The sequence below is a fragment of the Sceloporus undulatus genome, chromosome 1, assembly GCF_019175285.1.
Source record: "Sceloporus undulatus isolate JIND9_A2432 ecotype Alabama chromosome 1, SceUnd_v1.1, whole genome shotgun sequence".
Classification (NCBI taxonomy): domain Eukaryota; kingdom Metazoa; phylum Chordata; class Lepidosauria; order Squamata; family Phrynosomatidae; genus Sceloporus; species Sceloporus undulatus.
Window position 1 is genome coordinate 350672549 of NC_056522.1, and position 22182 is coordinate 350694730.

The 22182-nt window shown below is 39.4% G+C and overlaps 1 protein-coding gene across 5 annotated transcripts in view; it reads right to left on the reverse strand.

Annotated features, from left to right (window-relative positions):
* Window positions 1-22182, reverse strand: part of FOXN3 (forkhead box N3) — a 264746-nt gene that overhangs the window by 121125 nt on the left and 121439 nt on the right. For all 5 annotated transcript variants that reach the window (XM_042445714.1, XM_042445880.1, XM_042445794.1 and 2 more), the window contains exon 3: window positions 11212-11348. In XM_042445714.1, the coding sequence (XP_042301648.1) occupies window positions 11212-11348 (137 nt within the window). The remainder of the gene's footprint in view (window positions 1-11211; window positions 11349-22182) is intronic.

A 22182-nucleotide genomic window follows, 5' to 3' on the forward strand; every position in this document is an offset into this window, starting at 1 on the left:
AATTTTAAACAAAATAAATGTAGTCTTGTAAACCCTTCAATGACCTCTTTTACTTTTTTAATGGATTGCATCTGCCTTGAGCACTCATTCCCCCATCACCACAGTGGGGGTGTAAATAAAAAGAAGCAAATGCATGACTTTATCATTTTCTTCTTTGTATATTAGGGTTTTGAAGGGGAAAAACAGAACCGTTTGTTTCTTCAAAACACACTAGTTACTATATGATCTTGGGGGATAATCTAAGAATATCAGTCCCACAGCAATATTTCAAGCAAGGCAAATGTCACAGACACAACCCCCTAATTTTATAGATGCCACCAAAACAGCATTTTGAGACTAATGTCTTCAGTCTAAAAATATAATAAATGGTACAAAGGCAGAGGCTAAAAACTATAGCCGCTTGTGAATTATGAACAGCATCATCTAAACCAGTGTCTCTTTCTGTAGACTTGAAAGTATTTTGCTAAGTAAAATTGTCACAACCACAAGGCTTTGGATATTAGTGATCCAAATAAGGCATTCCCAGATGCTGATTTTGAAGACACTTAAGTATTAAACGTAGTGCTAACTGGCTTCTTATTTTCAAATCCAATTTTGAAAAAGAAACATTTCTTAAACATAATACTGCTCACTCTTCTACAGAATCACTATGATTGTTAATGGATATTTCAAAAGCTATCTGCAGGAGCCAACAATTTCACATGGCAGGAGCACAATTTCACATAAAATAGATTTGCCTGCAAACATGTCATTTCTGTGCAAAAGAACTACATGCACAAATAGACAGACAGACACACACTAAAAGATATATCTAATTCATAGGAACAGCACAGAATTTGTAGCCAGTCAGGAATAGAATCTTGCTTCAAAAAGCCAAAAGGATGCAATTACCTGATTAAAGCAACACTCAGGCAAGTTTCTTAAAATGCTAGTTCAGTGCTTAAAGACGTTACTTATTTTGACAACTTCCAGAAACTCAGTGAGCACAGCCGGTAACCACAGTAGCTGGGAGGACTCAGGGCATTGATGAAATATAGAGTATTGGCATTTCTCTATCTATCCTGACCATGCCTTCATTTTTATAAATACCCACCTTCTTCCTGTCTCCACTCCACAAGGTTGACTTTCTTCTTCAGTAAAAAGTCCTAATTGGAATGGCCTTTCCTTGAAAGAATGGCCTTCTCTGCTATGGTAGGAATCATCAAAATGCCAGCAGCTTCCAGCTTCCACAAGGCTTAAAAAACACAAATCATTGCCCTGTAAGTCCATAGTTCCTAGCCTCACTATTCCCTTCCATAAAAGCTGACACATAAGGCACCCTCCTTGCATCTAAGGCCTGTTTCTGAAGTGGGAGCAACCAATTTCATCTGTTCTGTGGGGGAGTGGGAGTGTGGGATAGTGTTACATTGTGACTAAGAATTAGTGCTCAAGATTGTTGTTTTTTTTTCTTGTTCCTTTCCAATTGTTTTCATTTTATATCAGACCTTTCAACCTGGAAACATTATGGGGGGGGGATTTTAAAAAGCTGTCAATCAATCTTTTTATGTTGTCTTGTTTTGCAAAAGAATACCACTGAATTCACAGTAGGCTGGACCAGCAGAATACCTTGGGCTTGGTCTAGACTGGCACTTTGCGCTGGCCTAGCCACGTAGTAGGATTGCATGGGGGTGGAGCTTCTGCACGTCCTGCAACCCTAGTATGTGACATCATCATGGCAGCCTCCCATCCACACAGGGCCTGCCATGATGATGTCAAGCACACACTGCGTCCAAACGGCGTGGCGCGTGTGTGATGTCTCCATGCCGCCCCAGGTCGCTTATGGCAGCCTGGCTGTGGAGCAGCAAGGAGCTCCGAAATGCATCATTCCCACAGCAACCAAATGGCTGTGGGAACGATGCCGGGAAGAAATGGGCTGGGCAGCCCCTTTCTCCCATGGCTCTGGCTCCCAGGGTCTCCAGGGGCATGAAGCCCCAAGGATACCCCTTTTCCGCACAATGGAGAACCAGCATTTTGCTGCTTCTCTGTGGTCTGGAAAAATTCCAGATTGGGGCCACAGGGTTGCTGGTGAGGCTGCCCTGCCCCCAACCCGGAGATAAAAGGGGCAGTATGTACCACGCCTTTGTATCTTTTTTCAGTTATCATCATTATCTTAACCCAATATAAGAAGAATGCACTGCATACAAACATTTACATACTGCCTATGCTTATTTGATTTATACCTGTATTATGAATTGTGATGTACAATGCAATTTTCTGAAAGCTTCAAAGAAATGCTATTTCTCTCTTCTTAAGTATAAGCAGGTTTTTGTTCTTGCATGTATTGGCTCTGTGGAATGACAATGCTTGTTGGGCCACCAGTAAGATGCAAAGTGATAAGTTAGCTAGTTGCTCAATAAGTTTGCTTTAGCTCTACAAACATTTTTATAGAAAGGGTATACAGTAGATACTATGGGATACATTCTGACCCAGTGTAAATAGGCTCATTTCCCAGAAGGGAATGTGCTAGAAAAGCAAAGAAAAGCAAAGGCATGCTGTGCTGACTTTAGCAATGATATCAATTGTTAGTGAATATTTGGTCTTATGTTTTTATTTATAATACAAATTAAGAAGGATGGCATAGATTCTTAAAGTCATATGTTAGATTGCTAACTACTGTTCCTTTACTCAAAACTCAGGGCAACTAGTAAGACATAAAGTTTCCCTTTTTCCAGTTTTCAACCTGTAGATTAACAGTGAGAATCGCAGGGCTCACTAGATGTTGAGGACAGCAACTTCCAGCCTTTCTCTCTCTTCATTGGCTATGTTCACTAGAGCTGCTGAATCTGTAGTCCAATATCATATGGAGGACCACACTTCTCCAACCCCTGCTATAAACTGAATTTCCTCCCTATGATTTTGGTGAGTTATTTCCATTATCTCTGGCAAGTGAAGACTATTCACAGCGTTCAGGTTTTTTATCAAGCCCCCTCCTTTCCCACTTCCCACCTTTGTTCTTGATACTTTGCATTTAATTTTAAAGGAACACAAATGGTTCAGCACAATAGAAAAGAAGAAAAACAGCAAAGGAACTCAATAAAATTATGATTGTTATTATTTATTGATTTTAATAGATTTTCACTCTGCTTTTCTCCCAACAAATGGGATTCAAGGCAGCTTACAATGAAATGGATAATGCTTTAGCAGTTCAAAGAACAAAACATTAAAGCAAAGAGCTTTCAGTGACAGTAACAAAAAGTTAAAGCAAAGTGAAACCAAAAGGCAGCATCTACTTAGATTAAATGTACCTTTCAGAGCAACGCAGCCTAACTGCCCAAGGCCTGCCTGAATAAATGTGCCTTTGGGGGTGATAGCACTAAGAGAAAGCCTCCCCCTGAAGATATCAAAGGCTGGGCAGGCTCATATGGGTGAATATGGCTCTTTACACAGTCTTTTTAACATTAAATACAGTAGCATCAAGAAGACACTTGGAACAAGAGACAATACTCTCCATGCACCAAAAACCAAGTAGAGGTAAAATACTTTGCATGTAGAAGGCCCAAGGTTCAATCATTGGCATCTACAGATAGCACCGGGAAAGTGTGAGCTGAAATCTTGGACACTTCCTGCAAAACCAATAGGCAAATGAGGCAGAATTAAATGGAGCAGTGATTTGACCTGATCTAATTCAGTTTCTTATGTTTCTGGTCTCAGTACCAGAGTTTGAAAAAATTATGTTGGTGGAGTCTCCTTCCTTGGAGGTCTTTAAACAGAGGCGGGATGGCCATCTGTCGGGGATGCTTTGACTGAGAATTCCTGCATGGCAAGGAGTTGGACTGGATGGCCCTTGTGGTCTCTTCCAACTCTATGATTCTAAAGTTTCCATGCTCTAACTAATACTCTTCCTGGGTGCCACGCCAGGCTGCAAGAAAATGCAAGCCCAGTAACTACAACATTCAAGAGAATGGGCTCTGAAACATTTTGTGTCTAAATTCAATACATTTGTTTCCCTGCAAGGTTTGCAAGACACGAACAGTGGGTCAATTTGCCTCTGCGGGATCCTGCCAGCCGAGCCGTATAAACCTTGTAATTCCTTCTGTTAATCCAGCCCCCTAGAGGCATCTTAATATTGGAAGAATTAAAGTCATCTGCATGTAGTTTATTAATTTCAGTCACTGAGTTTCACAGCCAAATCCTTCAGTCTTGCAGCATTTGGGAAGAATGCAATGGAATGCTGCTATGCAACTTTTCTTTGAAGATAGCATCTGAACACTTGAAACCAAAGCTTCATTTTGCAACTTCTTACAGAATGCTGACTTGGAAGTAGGAATCTGCTCTTCCTTGGGTGATTCCATCCCCACATCCCCAAAGGCAGCTGTACAAGCTTTTAGCAAAAGGCAATCTGAACACAATGATTGTTTCTCAGATATACTTACATACTATTATATAAATCAAGAAACCCATGATTTGAGAAGAGATTGCCAGCAATTGAGGAAACAACAAATGGTGTAAAGCTTTTATACAACCCTACAAGTATTAGTAGTCTCGGTAAACATGAAACAAAATGGGCTTGTTTGTACTCAGGAGGTAATCTAATGCTCCAAATAGTTTAACTGGCATTTTAAACAATGCTAATAGTTGGTTTAACTTTTCCAAACAAGGGAAGGAAAAAATGCTTCTTCTTTATATTTTAAAGACATACTGTACTTTATCCATCACAAATTCAAAGAAAATTAAAAGTAGCTATTTTTCAAAATAGATTAACAAACAGTATCTTCTTGGTTTTGGATCTAATATTAGCCCCAATTCAAAGTAGTACAGAAATGTGTAGGAGTTGTAGAAAAATGCAGCAACTTAGAGAAATGGTTTGTTTCACCCACATTGTATGTCCAAGATGTTACCAAGATGAGTTTTGAATACCTGTCAATTTACAATAATAGCACTTCATGTAACAATAGCATTTCATACACTGATGTTAGAGCTGGACAGTTTTTATGCTAACCAAACAACTTTCATTTATCCCAAGGGCATAGCAGAACTAACAAAACCCCATCACAGTCATTCCTATTCAGGTAAAAAAAGAAATTAGCTATTTCACTCCTATACTATTTTTAAAGCAATTCACATTCTGATGAGGGTGAGATACCTCTATATACAAAGTCTTGTAGCACCATAAAGACTATGGCATAACTTTTCAGAGCTTAGAGTATACTTCATCAGACATATATTCTATATACTTTAGCATCTGAAGATCTAGCTATGTTCTACACAATTTTAAACTTTATAAAGAGACCTGTAGCTAAAAACTAATACATTTACTGTAGCACAAGTGTGTGAACTAGAGTCCATTTCGGGAGGTACATAAAGATACTTAAGTGAAGTGAAAATGCACTTCACTTAAGTTAGTAGGTATGTAGATGTGGGGTTTATAAGTCAAAGAAAATACAGAACATGAAACACACAAGATCCAGTTATGACATGTGTCCAACTCCCAACAGCCATGGATGATAATACTATCTTTCTTAATTTGCAAATTCAATGTCTAAAATGGAAATTTCATTTTCTATAGTTAGAAAGCTTCACTCCTAAACCTGGTTTGCACAGAGTTGGTAGTGACTTCTAACTTGATTCCCAACTGATCCAAACTAATTGAACCAGTTACTGACACAGTGAGGAAACTGTCATTACCTCAGACCTGACCAAAATCTAATTTTAATTTTTCAATTTTCTGGTCATAAGGAACTAAAGGAACAACATGATTCAAAGAAAGAAAGGTGTCATTTCATATTAAATTGGATTATACAATTTAATACAGTACCGGTACCTAGGACTGGCAGTGCCTCCTCCAGATCTGTTGCTAAAGATCCTTTTCCAACACAGATGCTATGGACTGGATTTATAAAAAAAAAAAAAAAAGCATAGGCAAAGTGCCCTTAGTTCCACTATGGCCAGTCAAATCACTCTTTGAAACATATTTATTATTAATTTTGAAGAGCTGCATGCCCTTCTTTTTAGATGCTCTGTTCAGACTAGAGACAGTATCAGCTGAGGTGACACAGGGAGCAACAGTTAGCAACACAAGAAAAGACACACTAGAGAGTTCACGTGGCAACAGATGGCCTCAAACATACAGAGACTAAACCTTTAAAGATTTTAAAATTAAAAATATTCTATCCAGCTGAGCTTGGACATCAGTGGAACCCCATCACCATGAGTTTAATGTGGGCACAGGCAAATTGTGACCCTAAGAATGTTTTTGTGGCCTCTGACTACCCTGCCACCCTTTTCTCTGCTGCCTGAGAAAATGGAAAAGACGGCTACCTCTCCCATTCTAGATGCAGAACCTTACTTCAACACTGACAGTAGGACAGGATGCTACACACAGAGAGAATGAAGCAGGCTAGTTAAAGGAATGCCAGCCAAGATATGTGGTGTTTATGTATCTACCCTCCAAGAGAAGGGGATGGCGGGGTGGTGGTGATCTGGAAGAATAGATGGGGAGCTGCCACTGCTGCCACACAATACAATACTATATGTACTTCTATTGATGCAGCCTAGAATCACATTGACCTTTTTAGTTGCCGCATCACACCATTGACTCATCTTCAACCTGTGGTCTACTAAGACTCCTAGATCCCTTTCTTTTTTTTTCCTTTTAAATAATACTTTATTTCAAATTAAGGAAATACAAAATTATTTTCCTCGTTTCCTTCCCATCTATTCCCCTTGTAGGCTTTATCTACATCAAAATATGAACTAATTTACTTATTGTAACCTATAAATGCATAGTCCTAACCATAAAAGGAAGCCCCTTTCCTTCCTCTTACGCTATCCAGGTGGTACAAAATAATTATTTTCTTTATTCTACTTCGTATAATTTATGATCTAATGGTTCTTCAAATTTCCTTGATTCATAATAGTTTCTTAAGAAGTTATGTCATGTTAAGGTTGGTTTATTTGTATTCTATACCGGTTTACCTGATTTTCACAGCCCCAGGTATTTTTCGCAGTAATTTAGGAATTTTAGCCATCCTCATTCATACGTTTCGTTAGATTCTCCTTCAATAATTTTTACCAGTTTATCCATCTCGATAGCTTCCTAGATCCCCTTCACATGTACGGTTGTCAAGCCAGGTGTCCACCATACTATATCTGTGCAAGGCTAGTTTAAGGAATGCAGGCCAGGATGTGTGGTGCTTATGTTTCTGTCTTCCAACAGAGGAGTCCGGCCATGGGGCCTCTAGGAGAATACCTGGCTTGACAACCGTACATGTGAAAGGGATCTAGGAGGCTATCATGATGGGGAGCTGCCACTGCTGCACAATACAGTACTAAACTTCTATTGATACAACCTAGAATCACATTGGCCTTTTTAGCTGCTGCATCACACTGTTGACTCATGTTCAACTTGTGGTCTACTAGGACTCCAAGATCCCTTTCACATGTACTGTTGTCAAGCTAGATGTCCCCCATCCTGTATCTGTGCAAGGCTAGTTTAAGGAATGCCGACCAGGATAGGTGGTGCTTATATTTCTGTCCTCCAAGAGAGGAGGCCTCTGGAAGAACAGATGGGGAGCTGCCACTGCTGCCACACAATACCTACCTCGCTGTGCTTAATGGCCCCGTCAGAAGTGAAAACTGAAACAATAACAATCAAAGCACCCTGATTATTGGATTAACTGAGATGTGTGGGAGAATAAAGCAGGCAGTTTAAACTCGGATGCAGTTACTGCAACTACTGCTAACTCCTTATGAGCTTTTCTTTTATATCTTTCAGGCCACTGTGATACAGCACAATGGCCTATTTGTATACTTTCTGACATCAGATGCCCTTGTATCAAGGGTTTCCACACTGTTGATATACATTTTTTAAGAAGACACAGGTAGAATACCCCTCTTCATTTTTAATTTTTTAAAAATAAAAATAAAATTAGGAAAGTAAAATGCTTCCATCCCACTGTAGTTGCTACGCGGGGTTATCTGTTGCCATGGCAACGGCATATGCCTCGGTACTAATGGCCTGTCCTTTTGCCAGGCAACAAACAGCCTTGTGATGCAACTGCACCTGTCTCAGCTATGCGTTGCCATGGAGACGTTCTGGTTGCCACAGTTACCATCACGCTAATCGCCTAGCAAGGGCAGACGTACAGCCGTCTCCCGCAAAAGCCCAGCTGTTCCTCCCAATCTCTGCCTGAAGATTGATTGTCTGGGCCATGTGACGGAACGCCAGGCTCAGCAGAGATGCACGAAACAAGCCATTAAAGCGGCCAGCAGGAAAACTACTTTGTTATATTGCCGCTCCTTCAAAACACATGCACACATACATGAACATAACAGAATGATGCAAGTGTTATGATGGGGATGATGAGGGGGATGCACCCCAGACCTCCAATCCAAAAACAAATTAAAAATGGCTAACCATCCTGCGGTTCTACTAAGCAAGGTCCTTTCAGTCAGAGAGAGGTGACTTACTGCATATACTCATGTATAAGTCTAGGAATTTATGTTGAAACATTGACCCAAAAAACCTGAGTCGACTTATCCATGGGTCAAAGTAAGTACAGTATTTTAACTCTCTTTCTCTCTCTCTCTCTCTCACACACACACACGGTGAAAGGCAAGAGTTTAATCTGTCCCAGAAGCACTGACCCCCTTCTACTCTCTCATCCATCCAGCCTTTCATATGAGCACAAATAGTTATGCCTGCTGGAATTTTGTACGTTTTTTGGCATTGTTTCCCTTTGCTTCATCTTTTACATCTTTCATTATATGCACTTAAGTTCCACAGGACATATCAAAATCCATAATTTTGGTCGAGAATCTGCCCTTGACTTATATATGAAGTTGACATAGTCGAGTATATACGGTATGCAACATGTATTTTGCGCGACATCTTATATGTCTCTTGCTGTTGTGTCTTCGAGTTGCTTCTGACTAATGGGGCAACCTTGTTGTGGGGTTTTCTTGGCAAGAGTTGTTCAAAGGAAGTCTTCCCTGAGGCTGAGAGAGTGTGACTTGCACAAGGTCACCCAGTGGGATCATGTAGTCAAAAGCTCAAACCATTACAGCACACTGACTCAGCTTATAAAATACCAAATCTGCTGTGTTTCAGTGTAACCATCAGGGAAGGACCTGATTTGTTACAGTAACTCAGGATCAAGTCACCGTCACAATTAACATAATGTGTGTGTGTGTTGTGTGCCTTGAAGTCATTTCTGACTCTTGGCGATCCTAAGGCAACCCTATAATGGGGGTTTCTTGGCAAGATTTATTCAGAGGAGGTTTGCCATTGCCTTTCCCTGAGGCTGAGAGAGTGCGACTTGCCCAAGGTCACCCAGTGGGTTTCCATGGCTGAGCTGGGAATCGAATCCTGGTCTCCAAAGTTGTAGTCAAATGCTCAAACCACTACAACACACTGGCTGTCTGGGATCTCGTATTCCTATTTTATAAACCATGGAAAATTAAATTAATTAGTGAGCCTCTGGAAATCAGGGTTCAATTCCTCGCTTGGCCATGAAACACTGGGTGACCTTGGGAATGTCACATGCTCTCAGCCTCAGGGTAAGAAAATGTTAAACCTCTTCTGAACCAATCTCATGATAGGGTCTTTAGGGTCACCCTAAGTCAGAAATGACTTCAAGGCACCCAACACGCACGCACACACACACAGTGACTTGATCCTGAGTTACTGGAACAAATTAGGTCTTTCTCTGAAGGTTACTCTGAAACAAAGCAGATTTGGTATCCTATAAACTGAATCAATGTGGTGTAGTGCTTTTAACATTGGACTATGATTCTGGAGGCCAGGGTTCGAATCCCAGCTCAACCATTTAGACTCACTAAGTGATACCCACACTTAGCTCAGAGGATGGTAATGGCAATCCCTTCTGATGAAACTTGCCAAGAAAACCTTATGATAGGTTCACCTTTGGGTCAAAGGCATATGACAACAACAACAACAACAACAACAACAACAAAGTGTACTTTGCACCCTTTGCCCCTGCTTTAAGAAGTAATCACTGCTCAGTCCTGTAAACTCACTGGATGACACACACTCTCAGCCTCAGAGGATGGCAATGGCAACCCCTTCTTGATGAAACTTGCCAAGAAAACCCTATGATAGGGTCAAGGGCACACAACAATGACAACAACCAAGTGTATCTTGCACCCTTTGCCCCTGTTTTAAGAAGTTACAGGACCAAATGAGATCCTCTTTAATCAGTTTTTCTCAGTGATCCTTTGAAGTCACCAGTCCTGGTTTGCCTTTTGAGAAAGTGAACAGGAGAGCACCATAGCAACTGCCATAACCATACACTCCTGCCTCACAAAGCAGGTAACCACAACAGGAGAAAGAAACCTCAGCAATAACAAAACTCACATTCAGTCATCTGGAAGCAAAGGTTTGCATGAGGCTGGATCGCTGCATTGACAAAGCAATCATCCACATGCCAAGCTGGAGGAGAAAATTCACTAGTAGCCTGTTCTCTGAAAAATGTGTGTGTGTTTGTATGAGCAAAAAGAGGAAATCCTTGTTTTCTTGTTTTTTTAAGTCAGCTACTGCCATGCGTACAGAAGAATGGAGATTTTTGGCAAGGACTACCAGAGCACTGCAGATGTAGACTGATAATTACAAGCAACACATGGGTTCTGCCAATAATGGTAAGAAATACTGTTGATGTAGCTAAGGATATAAACACCAGTGATTTGGGAATCTACCCCACTTTTCACAACCATTGTATTTCTGTAGAACAGAGGCAGAGAAAAGTTAAACTTGCAGCCTACAGATGCAAAAATATGCATCTGAGTAAATAGGCTGAGGTCTATAAAAGTTCAGATTACCAATTTCTTTCTTTCAGTTAGTCTGAAAGGTGCTACTAAATCCTTTTGCATGCAATCTACCAGTCAGTGATTGTCCATTTCTAGCACCTCCAATCTTTGAGGCAGTTTGGTTGTAAGGCACTCACAAAAAGCTAAGTAAAACTTGATTTAAACAACCAAGCACCTATTATGCTGTTAAGTAAGACTGAAAATACAGGATCATTTATCACAAATTGATTATGCCTTAGCTTTAACAAACCCAAGAACTCATCTTGGTAAAAAAGAGGAATTTCGGTTTTTTTTAAGGCAGAGTACACAAGACTCAAACCAGCCCACTCCTGATTTAATATGTCCAGCTAAATATTTAAAAGAGATAAAAGCAATTGCTCATATAATAATATACTCGAGTTTTCTTACCTTTGATATGCCTGAGGAGATGCTGGGGGTGTGCTGAAGACATGTGAATATGGGTGATAGGGAGTCTTTTTCAAAGCCTGGATAAGATTTTGTCTGTATTCTGGGTCTATACACCATAAAGACCCCTTCCCAATACTCTGCAAAGAATTCAAAAAAAGAAAAAGGGGAAAAAAGAGATAGGGTTTTAAAATGACATTCATTTCCTACAATTGTCAGAAAGGAGAATATTACTTTTATTTTCTTGGACAACCAGCAATCTCATTTCTTTCCACAAATGTTAGTTTAAGGGCTACTGTATTTCAGTTGTGACATTTAGAAGGGATTAGGACAGTGTGAGATTGTATGAAAATGGTAGAAATAGCTGTTACTGTGATGAGTTTAGAAGTTTTCTGGAAACTCTTCTCTCTCTGACAAACACAAACACCAAATAAATTATCAAAATGATTCCTATTACTCTAGCCAAGTTGAAAGATAAATAAGCCTCTGACAGATGCTAAAACTGTTAATTCTCTTCTTGCTGTTGTAAACAAAATCAGAGGCGGGTGGTTTTAAACTCCTAGCAACTAATTTTTAAAATAAAGCAGACCTAATCTTTCAGCCAGAAGGCATTAGTACCACTCTGCCACATAAAACATAACCAACCAGCTTTTGCCCCTGCCTTATTAACACTTCCACCTCCAAAAGGAATCATGGAAAAATAAATCTGGAGGAAAGACACATTCTGGCCTAAGTTTGTTTTAGAGGAACAATAATTTTAGTTTCTAAAAAGAATATGATTATCTGTGTGACTTGTCTGCAAGATTTAAATCTCTGCCAAAAAGTTACTGTTTATTTTCTGGGCCCCAATGGTTTAATTGTTTCCGTGCTCTGGTTTTATATAACTAGTCATCATAACATATTTCAGGAATAGAGGTCTCCAAGAGGCAAGGTTCTGTGTTTCATCATTTTGTGGAGGGGGGGGGGGCTAAAATAGGAAGAATAATCAAAAGTAAGAACTGAGCATAACTAAACCATTACCACAAGGGTCTACACAATTATGACACTATGGTTCCACTTCAATTGCCATGGCAAAATCCTATGGAATCCTGGGATTTCAGTTTTGGGGAATATTCAGAATTCTCAACCAGAGTTCTAGTGTGTCACCAAACTACAAAGCCCAGGATTCAACAGAATGAACCCATAGCAGTTAAAATGGTGCCATAGTGTTATAACTGTGTGGTTTGAAAGGACCATAAAAATAGGAGTATGTGACCAATGGATATCCTGAAAACCCCAACCCTCTAGGGCTACCACTTGGCTGCAGAGGGTCTATGCTGATGTCCTGTAGCCACACTGCACAGTTACCCCACTTTAAATGCCATGGCTCCATTTTACAAAATCCTTGGATTTGTGGCTTGCTGAGGTACCTAGAATTCTCTACTGGAGAGAATGATTTCTCAATACTTCATGAAACTACATCTCAGGAATCCAGAGGATGGAGCCATGGCAAAAAGAAAAAAGTCGTATTGTAACTGTTTAGTGTGCGTATAATATCCCCTTGGTCTTGGCAAAGGCATGTGTGGAGTTTGGAATTTTCAAAGAAATAGCCAAGTTAGTTTCTTGCATGCTAAGGAAAAAAGCAAGGATGGAGGTGGAGAATAAAAAAAAGTAAAGCAGCATCTTTAAGACTGTTTTTTTTTTTAAAAAAAATTCACATCAGCTTTTGTGGATATAAACTGATTTTTTCAGATGCAGAACTGGTACAGATTGAGTGTCCCTTATCCAAAATGCTTATTACCAGAAGTGTTTTTGATTCTAGATTTTTTTTGGGTATTTGCTTATATATACTGAGATATCTTGGAGACAGGGCCAAAGTCTAAACATGAAAATCATGAAAATCTTATACACATAGCCTGAAGGTAGTTTTATACATATATTTTAAAATACGTTTGTACATGATGCAAAGTTTGTATACACTGAACCATCAGAAAGCAAGATGTCGGTATCTCAGCCAAACGTGTGGACACTTTTGGATTTTGGAGTATTTCAGATTTTGGCATTATGGATAAGGCAGACTCAGCCTATACTGCAGCTGAAGAAGTGGATTTATATCCACAAAAGCTCCTATGAAAATGTGAAACAGTAAGTTTTAAAGTGCTGCCACATTTCTCTTCTTTTCTCCCCCTTCCTTCCTCCTTTTTATGGAGTTTGAAGAACACTTTGTCAGTTGTCACAACTGACAAGAACAGTCTCACCAAACTCTGACAAGGAGTGATGAATCTTCATGAATCTTCATTGCCCTTTTACTTTCCTAGGAGCTGTATAACTGCTCCAGCTAGACATAAGCCACTAACGTGTTGTGGCATCACTACCATCAACAGCTACACAATGCATTCTCCTAATTCTAGGCATATTCCTTATAGGACTGTTGCTTCATATGGCATGAAGGTGGGGAAGAGTGTTCCAGAAATCAGCTGTTCCTTGTCATTCACAGAAGGTAAGTTTCCCTTGAACAGCATATGAACAAGGACAGTGGGAGGTCTGCAACAAAAGGGAGCCAGGGGGATCAAAATGATCGTCATTAATCATTTTAAAAAGATCTATTAAATGAACTATCATTTTGGTTCTTCATTTAAAATGAACTATAACTTTTTAATGTTGAAAAGGTGTGAGAGTCATTCAAGGAACTGTTCAAGGAAGCTCAATAAGGAGTCTCTTCTAAATGGCATGAAAGGTTCTTATTTAAATATAACTTAACAAGGCTATGAAACATTTTAAAACCTTTTTGTTGCCTGTTCCAGTCAAGCAGCCAACATGGTGGTGTGTAAGGTATTCTAATCATTTGGAGCCTAGTCAGTAGGAGAGGTGTAGGAGAGGTGTGCACAGTGGTCACAGAAGAATAACATCATAATCATCAGAACTTCCATTTAAAAAGGAAGTTTTCTTAATTTCAAAGTAGCTTCCAATTAAGGTGGTCAGAAGACTAAGAACAAAGGTCCAGGCTCAAAGATACCTATTGCTATAATGTAATTATTTCAGTTGTGAAATACTCGAGGATTTTTTTTTAATGATACATTTGTGAAGTGCATCTTCTGTGGCTCTTCAGAAAGACAAAAAAGCTCTTCACTTTTTCAAATCAGTGGAATTCAGACCAATCACTTAGTGATTAATTTCCATATTCTGACATTTGGCATGCTACTCCACCAATTCTCCAATTCCAGAAGTCAAAAGTCTCTCTAATCAAAAGCCAGGAGAAGAAAAGAAAGGGGGGAAAAGCTGTTTGATTACATTTGTCTCCGTGGCAACAAGAAGTGATTTTGGAATGGATTAACACCGCCCTGACCATCTCTATCTCCCACAGAATGTTTCAAGCCCCTTGAAAATACCTCTTTTCAACAATTGGGGCAATTAGCTACCCATATTCTATAATTAGATCTCAATAATTAGCTAAAGAAAGCATGCCTTAATAAATTTCCATTCTGCTCCTGCTACAAACTTACAAACAGCCAACCAAAGCTTTTACTAGTCCACACAGTCCACATTTAGGAAGGCAATGGCAAACCTCCTCTGAACAAATCTTGCCAAGAAAACTTCATTAAAGGTTTGCCTTAAAGTCACAACAAATCTTGTCGAGAAAACCCCATTATAGGTTTGCCTAAGAGTCACCTAAAGTCAGAAATAACTTGAAGGCACACAAGAACCACAACGAATAAGTAAAGACTCTGGAAGACCAGCATTTGAATCTCTGCTCAGCCATGGAAACCCATTGAGTGACCCTGGGCAAGTCATACTCTCTCAGTCTAAGAGGAAGGATAAGGCAAACCCCCTCTGAACAAATCTTTTGAAGAAAACCCTGCAATAGGTTCTCCTGTAAGGTGGAAATGACTTGAAGGCTCAAAGGAGCAACAACTCTTGCAGAGATAAAGATCAGCAATTTTTTAAATCCAATTTTTACACTTAAAATTTGATGTGTCTTAAAAAAATATAGCATGCAATGACATATTTCCCTCATGGTTTTCATGTAAAAACAACAGTTAGAATGCATCACAACAAACTGATGGCTTTGTCACATGCATACATTGAGTTACCTACAAACATGAAAATACAGGAAAAACCTTCTTTCTGTTTCTGAATAAAAATGACAATATCAGTGTGGAAAATGAGGTAAAGTTGCAGAGCTTTTAAGGACAATGTATATTCATTTAATTGTTGGGATAAAAACATTTAAAATCAAAGTGTGTTTTTAAAAAACAACTACAACAACAAGCAATATGATGTCTTAGTTCTGACCTTCAGGTACCTGGTTCAAAATCCATCACTACATGTATCCATCTGCTCCCCAGTGACATGAATCAACTAGATGCCAAAGAATGAACAACTTGATACTAGGATCCAAAACACACTGCAGGAATAATCCAGTTTGAGACTGCTTTCACTGCCCTGGCTCAATTTTAGCAATTCCTGGGAACTGTAGTTTTGTGAGACATTTAGCCTTCTCTGCCAGAGAGCTCTGGTGCCACAACAAACTACAATTCCCAGGATTCCCTAGAACTGAACTGGGCCAGTTAATGCAGTCTCAAAGTGGATTATTTCTACAGTGTGTTTTGGACCTAAATCAGTACATCTGTTTTAAGGTTTGCCATCAGCTGGTAGTACTGCAATAGTAAGGTTGTTCTGAAGCAGGAAAAACAAAATCTACGCAAAAGTTTTCACCTTCATAGGTTCATAGCTACCGTTGCAGAGGTTCTCCTCTACTGGGAACAAGAAGATAAAAAGGCAGCTGGGTACAAGCCTATCCTACAAGCAAGACATTGTATCAGGGCTTGAAAAAAATGTTTTCACAAATGTGAGAACTCTGGGAGATTTAGGAAGTTTAATCTGACATGTAACTTCTTTCACCTTCACAGAGTTCTTAGTAGAAGGATGGCTATTTTTCCCTCAGCCCACACAGAACTATTTTGCACATACAGTACCCATCTGCCAAAGCGACCTGAGGACAGAAACCTTGGTTGAATATTCTTAAAATCAACAGGAAAACTAAATCCTTTACAATTCAAGAAAAGATGCAGCAGTAGTAAGAGGGTACACAATAAGGTGACTGGCATAAAATCCAACCTCTCAAGAAATTAAGCTTTTTAAAAGGCAAATTTTCCAACTCTTGTGTCTTCGAAGACATACTACAATTGACCAGTCACTTTCCTCTTGAAGCCACAGTGGTAACTAATTAAGTGCAATTACCAAAACCTAAATTCTGAAAAATAAGAGATGTTTATATCCAATTTACATAATTTATACAGGCCAGTTTTTTGGAACGCAGTTTCAATTGACTAAATGGAAGAAGAATTTCAACTTCTTTTAATCATGAGCTCTAGCATAGAATTTATATAGTAGATGTAACTGTACATTAGTGTATTTCTACTGGCTGCTACAGAAGTGGAGAATTAATTTATAAATGGCATTTATTATTAAATCACATTCCTCCAAGTTTGAGGTGGCATGCGTACAGTCTCCCTCGTCCATACATCAATGCTGTGAGGCACTTTATACAGAGGGATACTGATGAGCTATACTGACTAGCCTAAACGGGGTCAAAACCATAAGACGACAAATGAAGCACATATTCAAAATATATTCCATCATCACCAGTGGAATGTACCACAACGTAAACATGTTCAGCATCATAATGATGGGGTATCCTCTGAGATGCACATTCCAGTTATTAGGGTCCAAATAAAATTTTGAATCTCTATGGAAACATTTCTGATGTGCTCCTCGGTAGTGACTGAGAAAGTGTCTACTGCAAAATTGTGCAGCCTCAACAAATATGATGTACTTCATATATATCAGGGGCACAAAGCATTTCCCCTGGCTTTTTTTCACAGGTCTGCCAAGTTCTCCTGTTAGTTTAGATCTTTACATGATTCCTTTGCTTCTTGAAATTTAGAGCTGGCAAGTTTTAACAGCTTGGCATCTTACATACAGTATATTTCTCTTGCCAGGTTGCATATGCTTGGAGAAATAATATTACAAATGTGAAATACCCAGATGGTGCTTTTAAGAGAGAAAGAGAGAGAGAGAAATGTCTCACTGCAACAATACATATCTCTTATGTACTCCTCTCACATGCTCTTCCTCTCCCTTTGTCTCCACATCTAGCTTGAAAATGTATGCTAGTTGATACCATTCAAATAGCTCAATATCCATTTGTTGTCCCAAAAACTATTTCACGGATAGAATTTTAAGAACAGGTACAACTTATAAACTCATGTTGTGTATGCTGTAAAACTACACACTAGAAAGCTAAAGCCAAAGTGTAGCTTTACATGTCCTTGTATGAGAACATGTGTGTATATGCCTTCAAGTCGCTTGTCAAGTTATGGTGACTACATGACTTTCCTAAGAGTTTCTTAGGCAAAGAATACTCAGGTGTGGATTTGCCAGTTCTTTCCTATGAAATTGGCACATTGGAGGACTTAGTGTGAAGGTCCCTTCTAGTCAAGGAGAAAGAGCCATCCAGGAAAGGGCTAATTCCAAGCACTGCCCAGGTAGACAAGGGATCATATGTTAATTTGAGTGATTCGTTATCCTGATCTCTACTTTCTTCCTCTTCAGTTCTTTGTAAAGCCAAGAAAAAACAGGAAAAAGAGAAGATCAGACCCCCAAAGAAAAAGGAAATACAATCTTGCCACTGGATGGTGGGGCTGCATGGCTCCTTTTCTTTGGCTAGAATGGATCTTTGTGGTAAGTTCACCAGTGGGCCATTCAATGTTGATCACAAACTTGTGATTCTGAAGAGTGGATAGGGTAATCCTGACTGCCTGACAAACACCTATCAGAGTGCAACATTTAAAAAGTACACCATCCAAATACAGGAATGTATGGATGCCCTGTAGCCTTAGGTGGGCCACAGGGACAATCATTTCCTTGGTAAAAACCCAAGGACCCAAGGCCAACCCTGAACTGATAATGGTAACAGAAACGAAGGTACCTGCAAGATGAGGCATGGATAAGGATAAGAACATATGCTTTGGAAAAATTTATTGATAGAATCCCCTTGGAAAATGTGTTCTTAGATTGTCTGAAGGCTTTCCATGAAGAAATGCCTATTTTTGATAAACTTGTAAAGAAATTTGAGGTCCAAAATCAGGTGCACTCTGTCCCCCCTTTTGGGCACTGTGCAGAGGACTGAATAGATCCCTTGGAACTTCTCACTTGATAGAACCAGCTTGATGGTTCCTATTTTTAGGAGGTGAGCAATGGCCTGAGGAAACGGTGTGTGGGTTGGTGATTGAATTCTATTTTGTACACTTCATTCACTGTCTGCAAAATCCACTGATCTAGTTTTCTTGGGAACAAAGGGAAACCTGGGACCTAGACCAAGTGGGTTTGAATGACTTAACATCCCAATAATGCGAAAAGGACTGGGAGAGATAAAAAAAACTGAGACCTGGTATTTAACATGCTGGTGTTTAAATTATATCTTGGGCATAGAAGGCATGGCTTTTTCTTGTCCTTAGTCTCAATGAGGATGTCCTTGAGAGCCTCCTCACCAAACAGCAGGGAGTCAGTGTAAGGGACTGTGGCTAAGACAGACCTGGATTGGGAGTCTGCATTCCACTCTCTTAGGCAAATGGAGTGCCTAGCTATAATAGTAGCTGTGATGGAGTGGGTGGAAAAGGTAAAGAAATAGGCATTAGCCACAAAGACGAAGGGTTTATAAATCTTAAGCAATATCTTCTGAAGGGATTTTGCATTCAGGTCCTGAATTCAAAAACATCCTGTATCTGGAGCAAGCTGCTCTGGCTATAATATAAGCAGTGGAAGAGGCCCAAATTGATAGTGCAGTGTTTCATGGGAGCCTTTAAGGGAGGTGTCAGCCCTCTTTTCATTGTTTTTTTTTAAAGCTGAGTCTCTGTTCCTGGGATGGGAAAATGGGTAAAAGAGCAGAAATGGGTCCATCAATGAGAGGGCTGATCCTGCTTAGCTTCCAAGATCAGATGGGAGCTGGTGACTTTAGGGTATATAGATTACAAATAAATACACAGAGGAAGAAACACTATAGTTTCAAAATATTACCATTTCAAGTATGTAATGTGGATTTGTAACATTTAAATCAATAGCCATCAAACATTTCAGGCTGGAATTAACCTTTAACCTAAAACCTTCTACAGAAGTTACTTTCCCCCTTCTTCTTTTTTACAATATATATAATCTATTCCTTTAAAAATATTTTCATCCTACCATTGGTCTTGAGTGTCAAGACACAATAATGCTACTAGTTTTATTACATTGTTTATTATAGTTATTCATATCTCTGTCAAAGCTGGGGAAAGTGTTGGGACTACAACTTCCCAAATCCCCACTAAGACCACTGTTCATGCTGGCGGGAGATCCTAGGAATTAAAGCTCCAAAAGGGAAAAACCCCCCTCTGTCCTCACCTTTCAGGATGACAACCTTTGCCAGAGGCTCTTTACAAGTGGCACCAACAATAATTAGTAGCATCACAACTTCCTTTAATAAAGGGTGGGTGGGTTTGCAAGCATGTAACCACTATCCCAATCAGAAGAGATTTTCAACTGTTACATTTATAATCCCCCTTTTCTCCAAAGAGTTCAAATCAGTGAACACTTTCCTTCCCTCATTTTTATCCTCACAACATCCTGGCAGTGTGGGTCAGGCTGGGAAAAAAAAAAAAAGACTGACTGATCTAGATCAGCCAAGAAGTTTTACAACTGAGTGAGGACTTGAACCTGGATCTTCCTATCCTGCTCTAACACTGTAACTAATACACTATACAGTACTGCCGCTCAAAACTGTGCTGTATATCAGCCCCTGAGGCATAAAAATAATTTTAAAAAACATTACTAGTAAGTATGTTGTATCAGAAGATCACAGTCCCTTCCCTATTTCTCATGTCCCATATCATATCACTCCTCAAGAAGCATTATTTTTTTTTTGTTTCATCTAGCTTTTGACTCTCTGCATGTTTTAGATATCATCTCTCACAACCCATTCAGATAAATGAAGCCATACTGTGCCTTGTGATTGACATTTTGGAAACCGAACATCCAAAATGTTCAAGTTGGATGCCTGCAGAACCAAAATACACATTTAATCATCAAAACAGAGGAGATGGATTATTCAGAGATGCTAACCACTTCAGTCTCCCATTGATTTCAGGCATTCAGCTGTGAAAATTTTGGCCATGCATCTGGTGATGGGATCACTTTAAAGGGTTGCCATGAGAACATGAATCTACCAGCAAAAGCTTGTTCACCCTTTCTAGGTTTTAAAAGAGTGGCAGTTTGTTTCTCCTTATTGTTCTATTCAAATTGACTCAATCACAGCTGCCACTAAATTAATCTTAATGGCCGCCAAACCCAAAAGACACTGAGATTGAAGTTGAGAGACATTAATAGGCCAAAAGTCAACATTTGAGATAGATAGATAGATAGATAGATAGATAGATATTCACCCTTTGCCTTTCCATGTGTTGCTTGTTTGAATAATGGGTAGATTTTCCAACTGAAGCTGTGTTTCCTACATCTGTGGAGCATTTTCTAATAATGTAGAGATAAATGCAACTCTAGGGGTGTTTTGTTGCTACGTTTATAAAAATGTGCATTTCATATCAACTTAGCCCTTCTGAGCAATGCAGCTTGTAGGAAACTACAGATCTTGAATGCTTAAAGAAACATTGCCTTAAGCTTTTTCAGTGCACCTGAGGCATGCAATAATCTCTCAGAAATGCACTTTGGGGAAGGAATGCTGGCTTAAATAATGCATCTGCTTTTCACTAAAGGAAAGGATGTGAAAAACATATATATTAATGGCTTTAGAAGACCTAGGCTTCTTCAACTAGCATGTGCTTTGAAACATGGGGAAAGACCAGCACTCCTGGAAATAAGCAATTCCACAGAGCAGGAATTCAACAAATCAAGCCTACTGTGACCATTTATGTCTTGTTGAATCAGCAACGCAATGGCCCAGGGGTTGCCAAGGGCAGAGAAGCTTTGCCACATACAAAAGGGAACTTCTGCAGAGATGAACACTTCTCTAAAAAGCTAGTTCTGTCCTACTGATTCTCAGAGAGAGAGAAAGCGAGCAAATCATGCTTTTGTTCCTGCCATCTCTTCCTCACTTGAGCTCCATCAACTGAGCAAAGAAAACTTTCCCTTTCAGGTACTTTCAAAACCTTCAGAGTGGAGATAGTAGGTTGAGAAGCATGCCAGCATGCTTCCAAAATAAAAGAGGCAACAGTGTGGTATTGGACATCATTATAGGTTGGATACTTATGAATTCACAACTACCGTATGCAATCCACAGAACAGAAAACTAGATTTCTAGCTGCTTGTAAACCAATATTTGGAATTTATCAGTCACAATTAGTGAGAGTTTTAACTGATTATTTGCTTAATTTCATATTTGGAATATTAAAAATTCAAAGTACAGTAGCCCCTCATCCGTTCCAGACCTCCTCGCAAAAATGGTGACTCGCACATATTCGAGTCCCATAGAAAATAGCTTGTGACACACAAGTGGGAGTGCACCACCATTTTATTAATGGGTGCTTGTCCCTCCCGCGAAGAGCAAATCCAGGAAAAGGGAGGGACAGCTGTACTATTGAAATCAATTTCTGGTGCTATGAAAGATTCAGCTGGAAAACTACAAGTCAAGAATCACAACACTGCAGTCTTACAGAAGTTGACCTAAAACTTATGAACTACATATGCCTATGCAGTCCCACTGTTCAGGTTAACACTGCTACTAGGAGAGTCTCTGGTCTCCTTTACCTTAAGATGCAATCATAAGAAAAATATCTAATTGGAGTTAAGGCACAATGAAATTAATTAATCACATTTTTCAAACAACTCAGTTTAGGATTGCCTATCATACAAAGGTTGAATCTGCCACAGCTGCTACATTTGACTTATTTTACATGGGGCTCATTTAAATTCTACCAAATAAATATCTGAATTTTTTCCAATGCT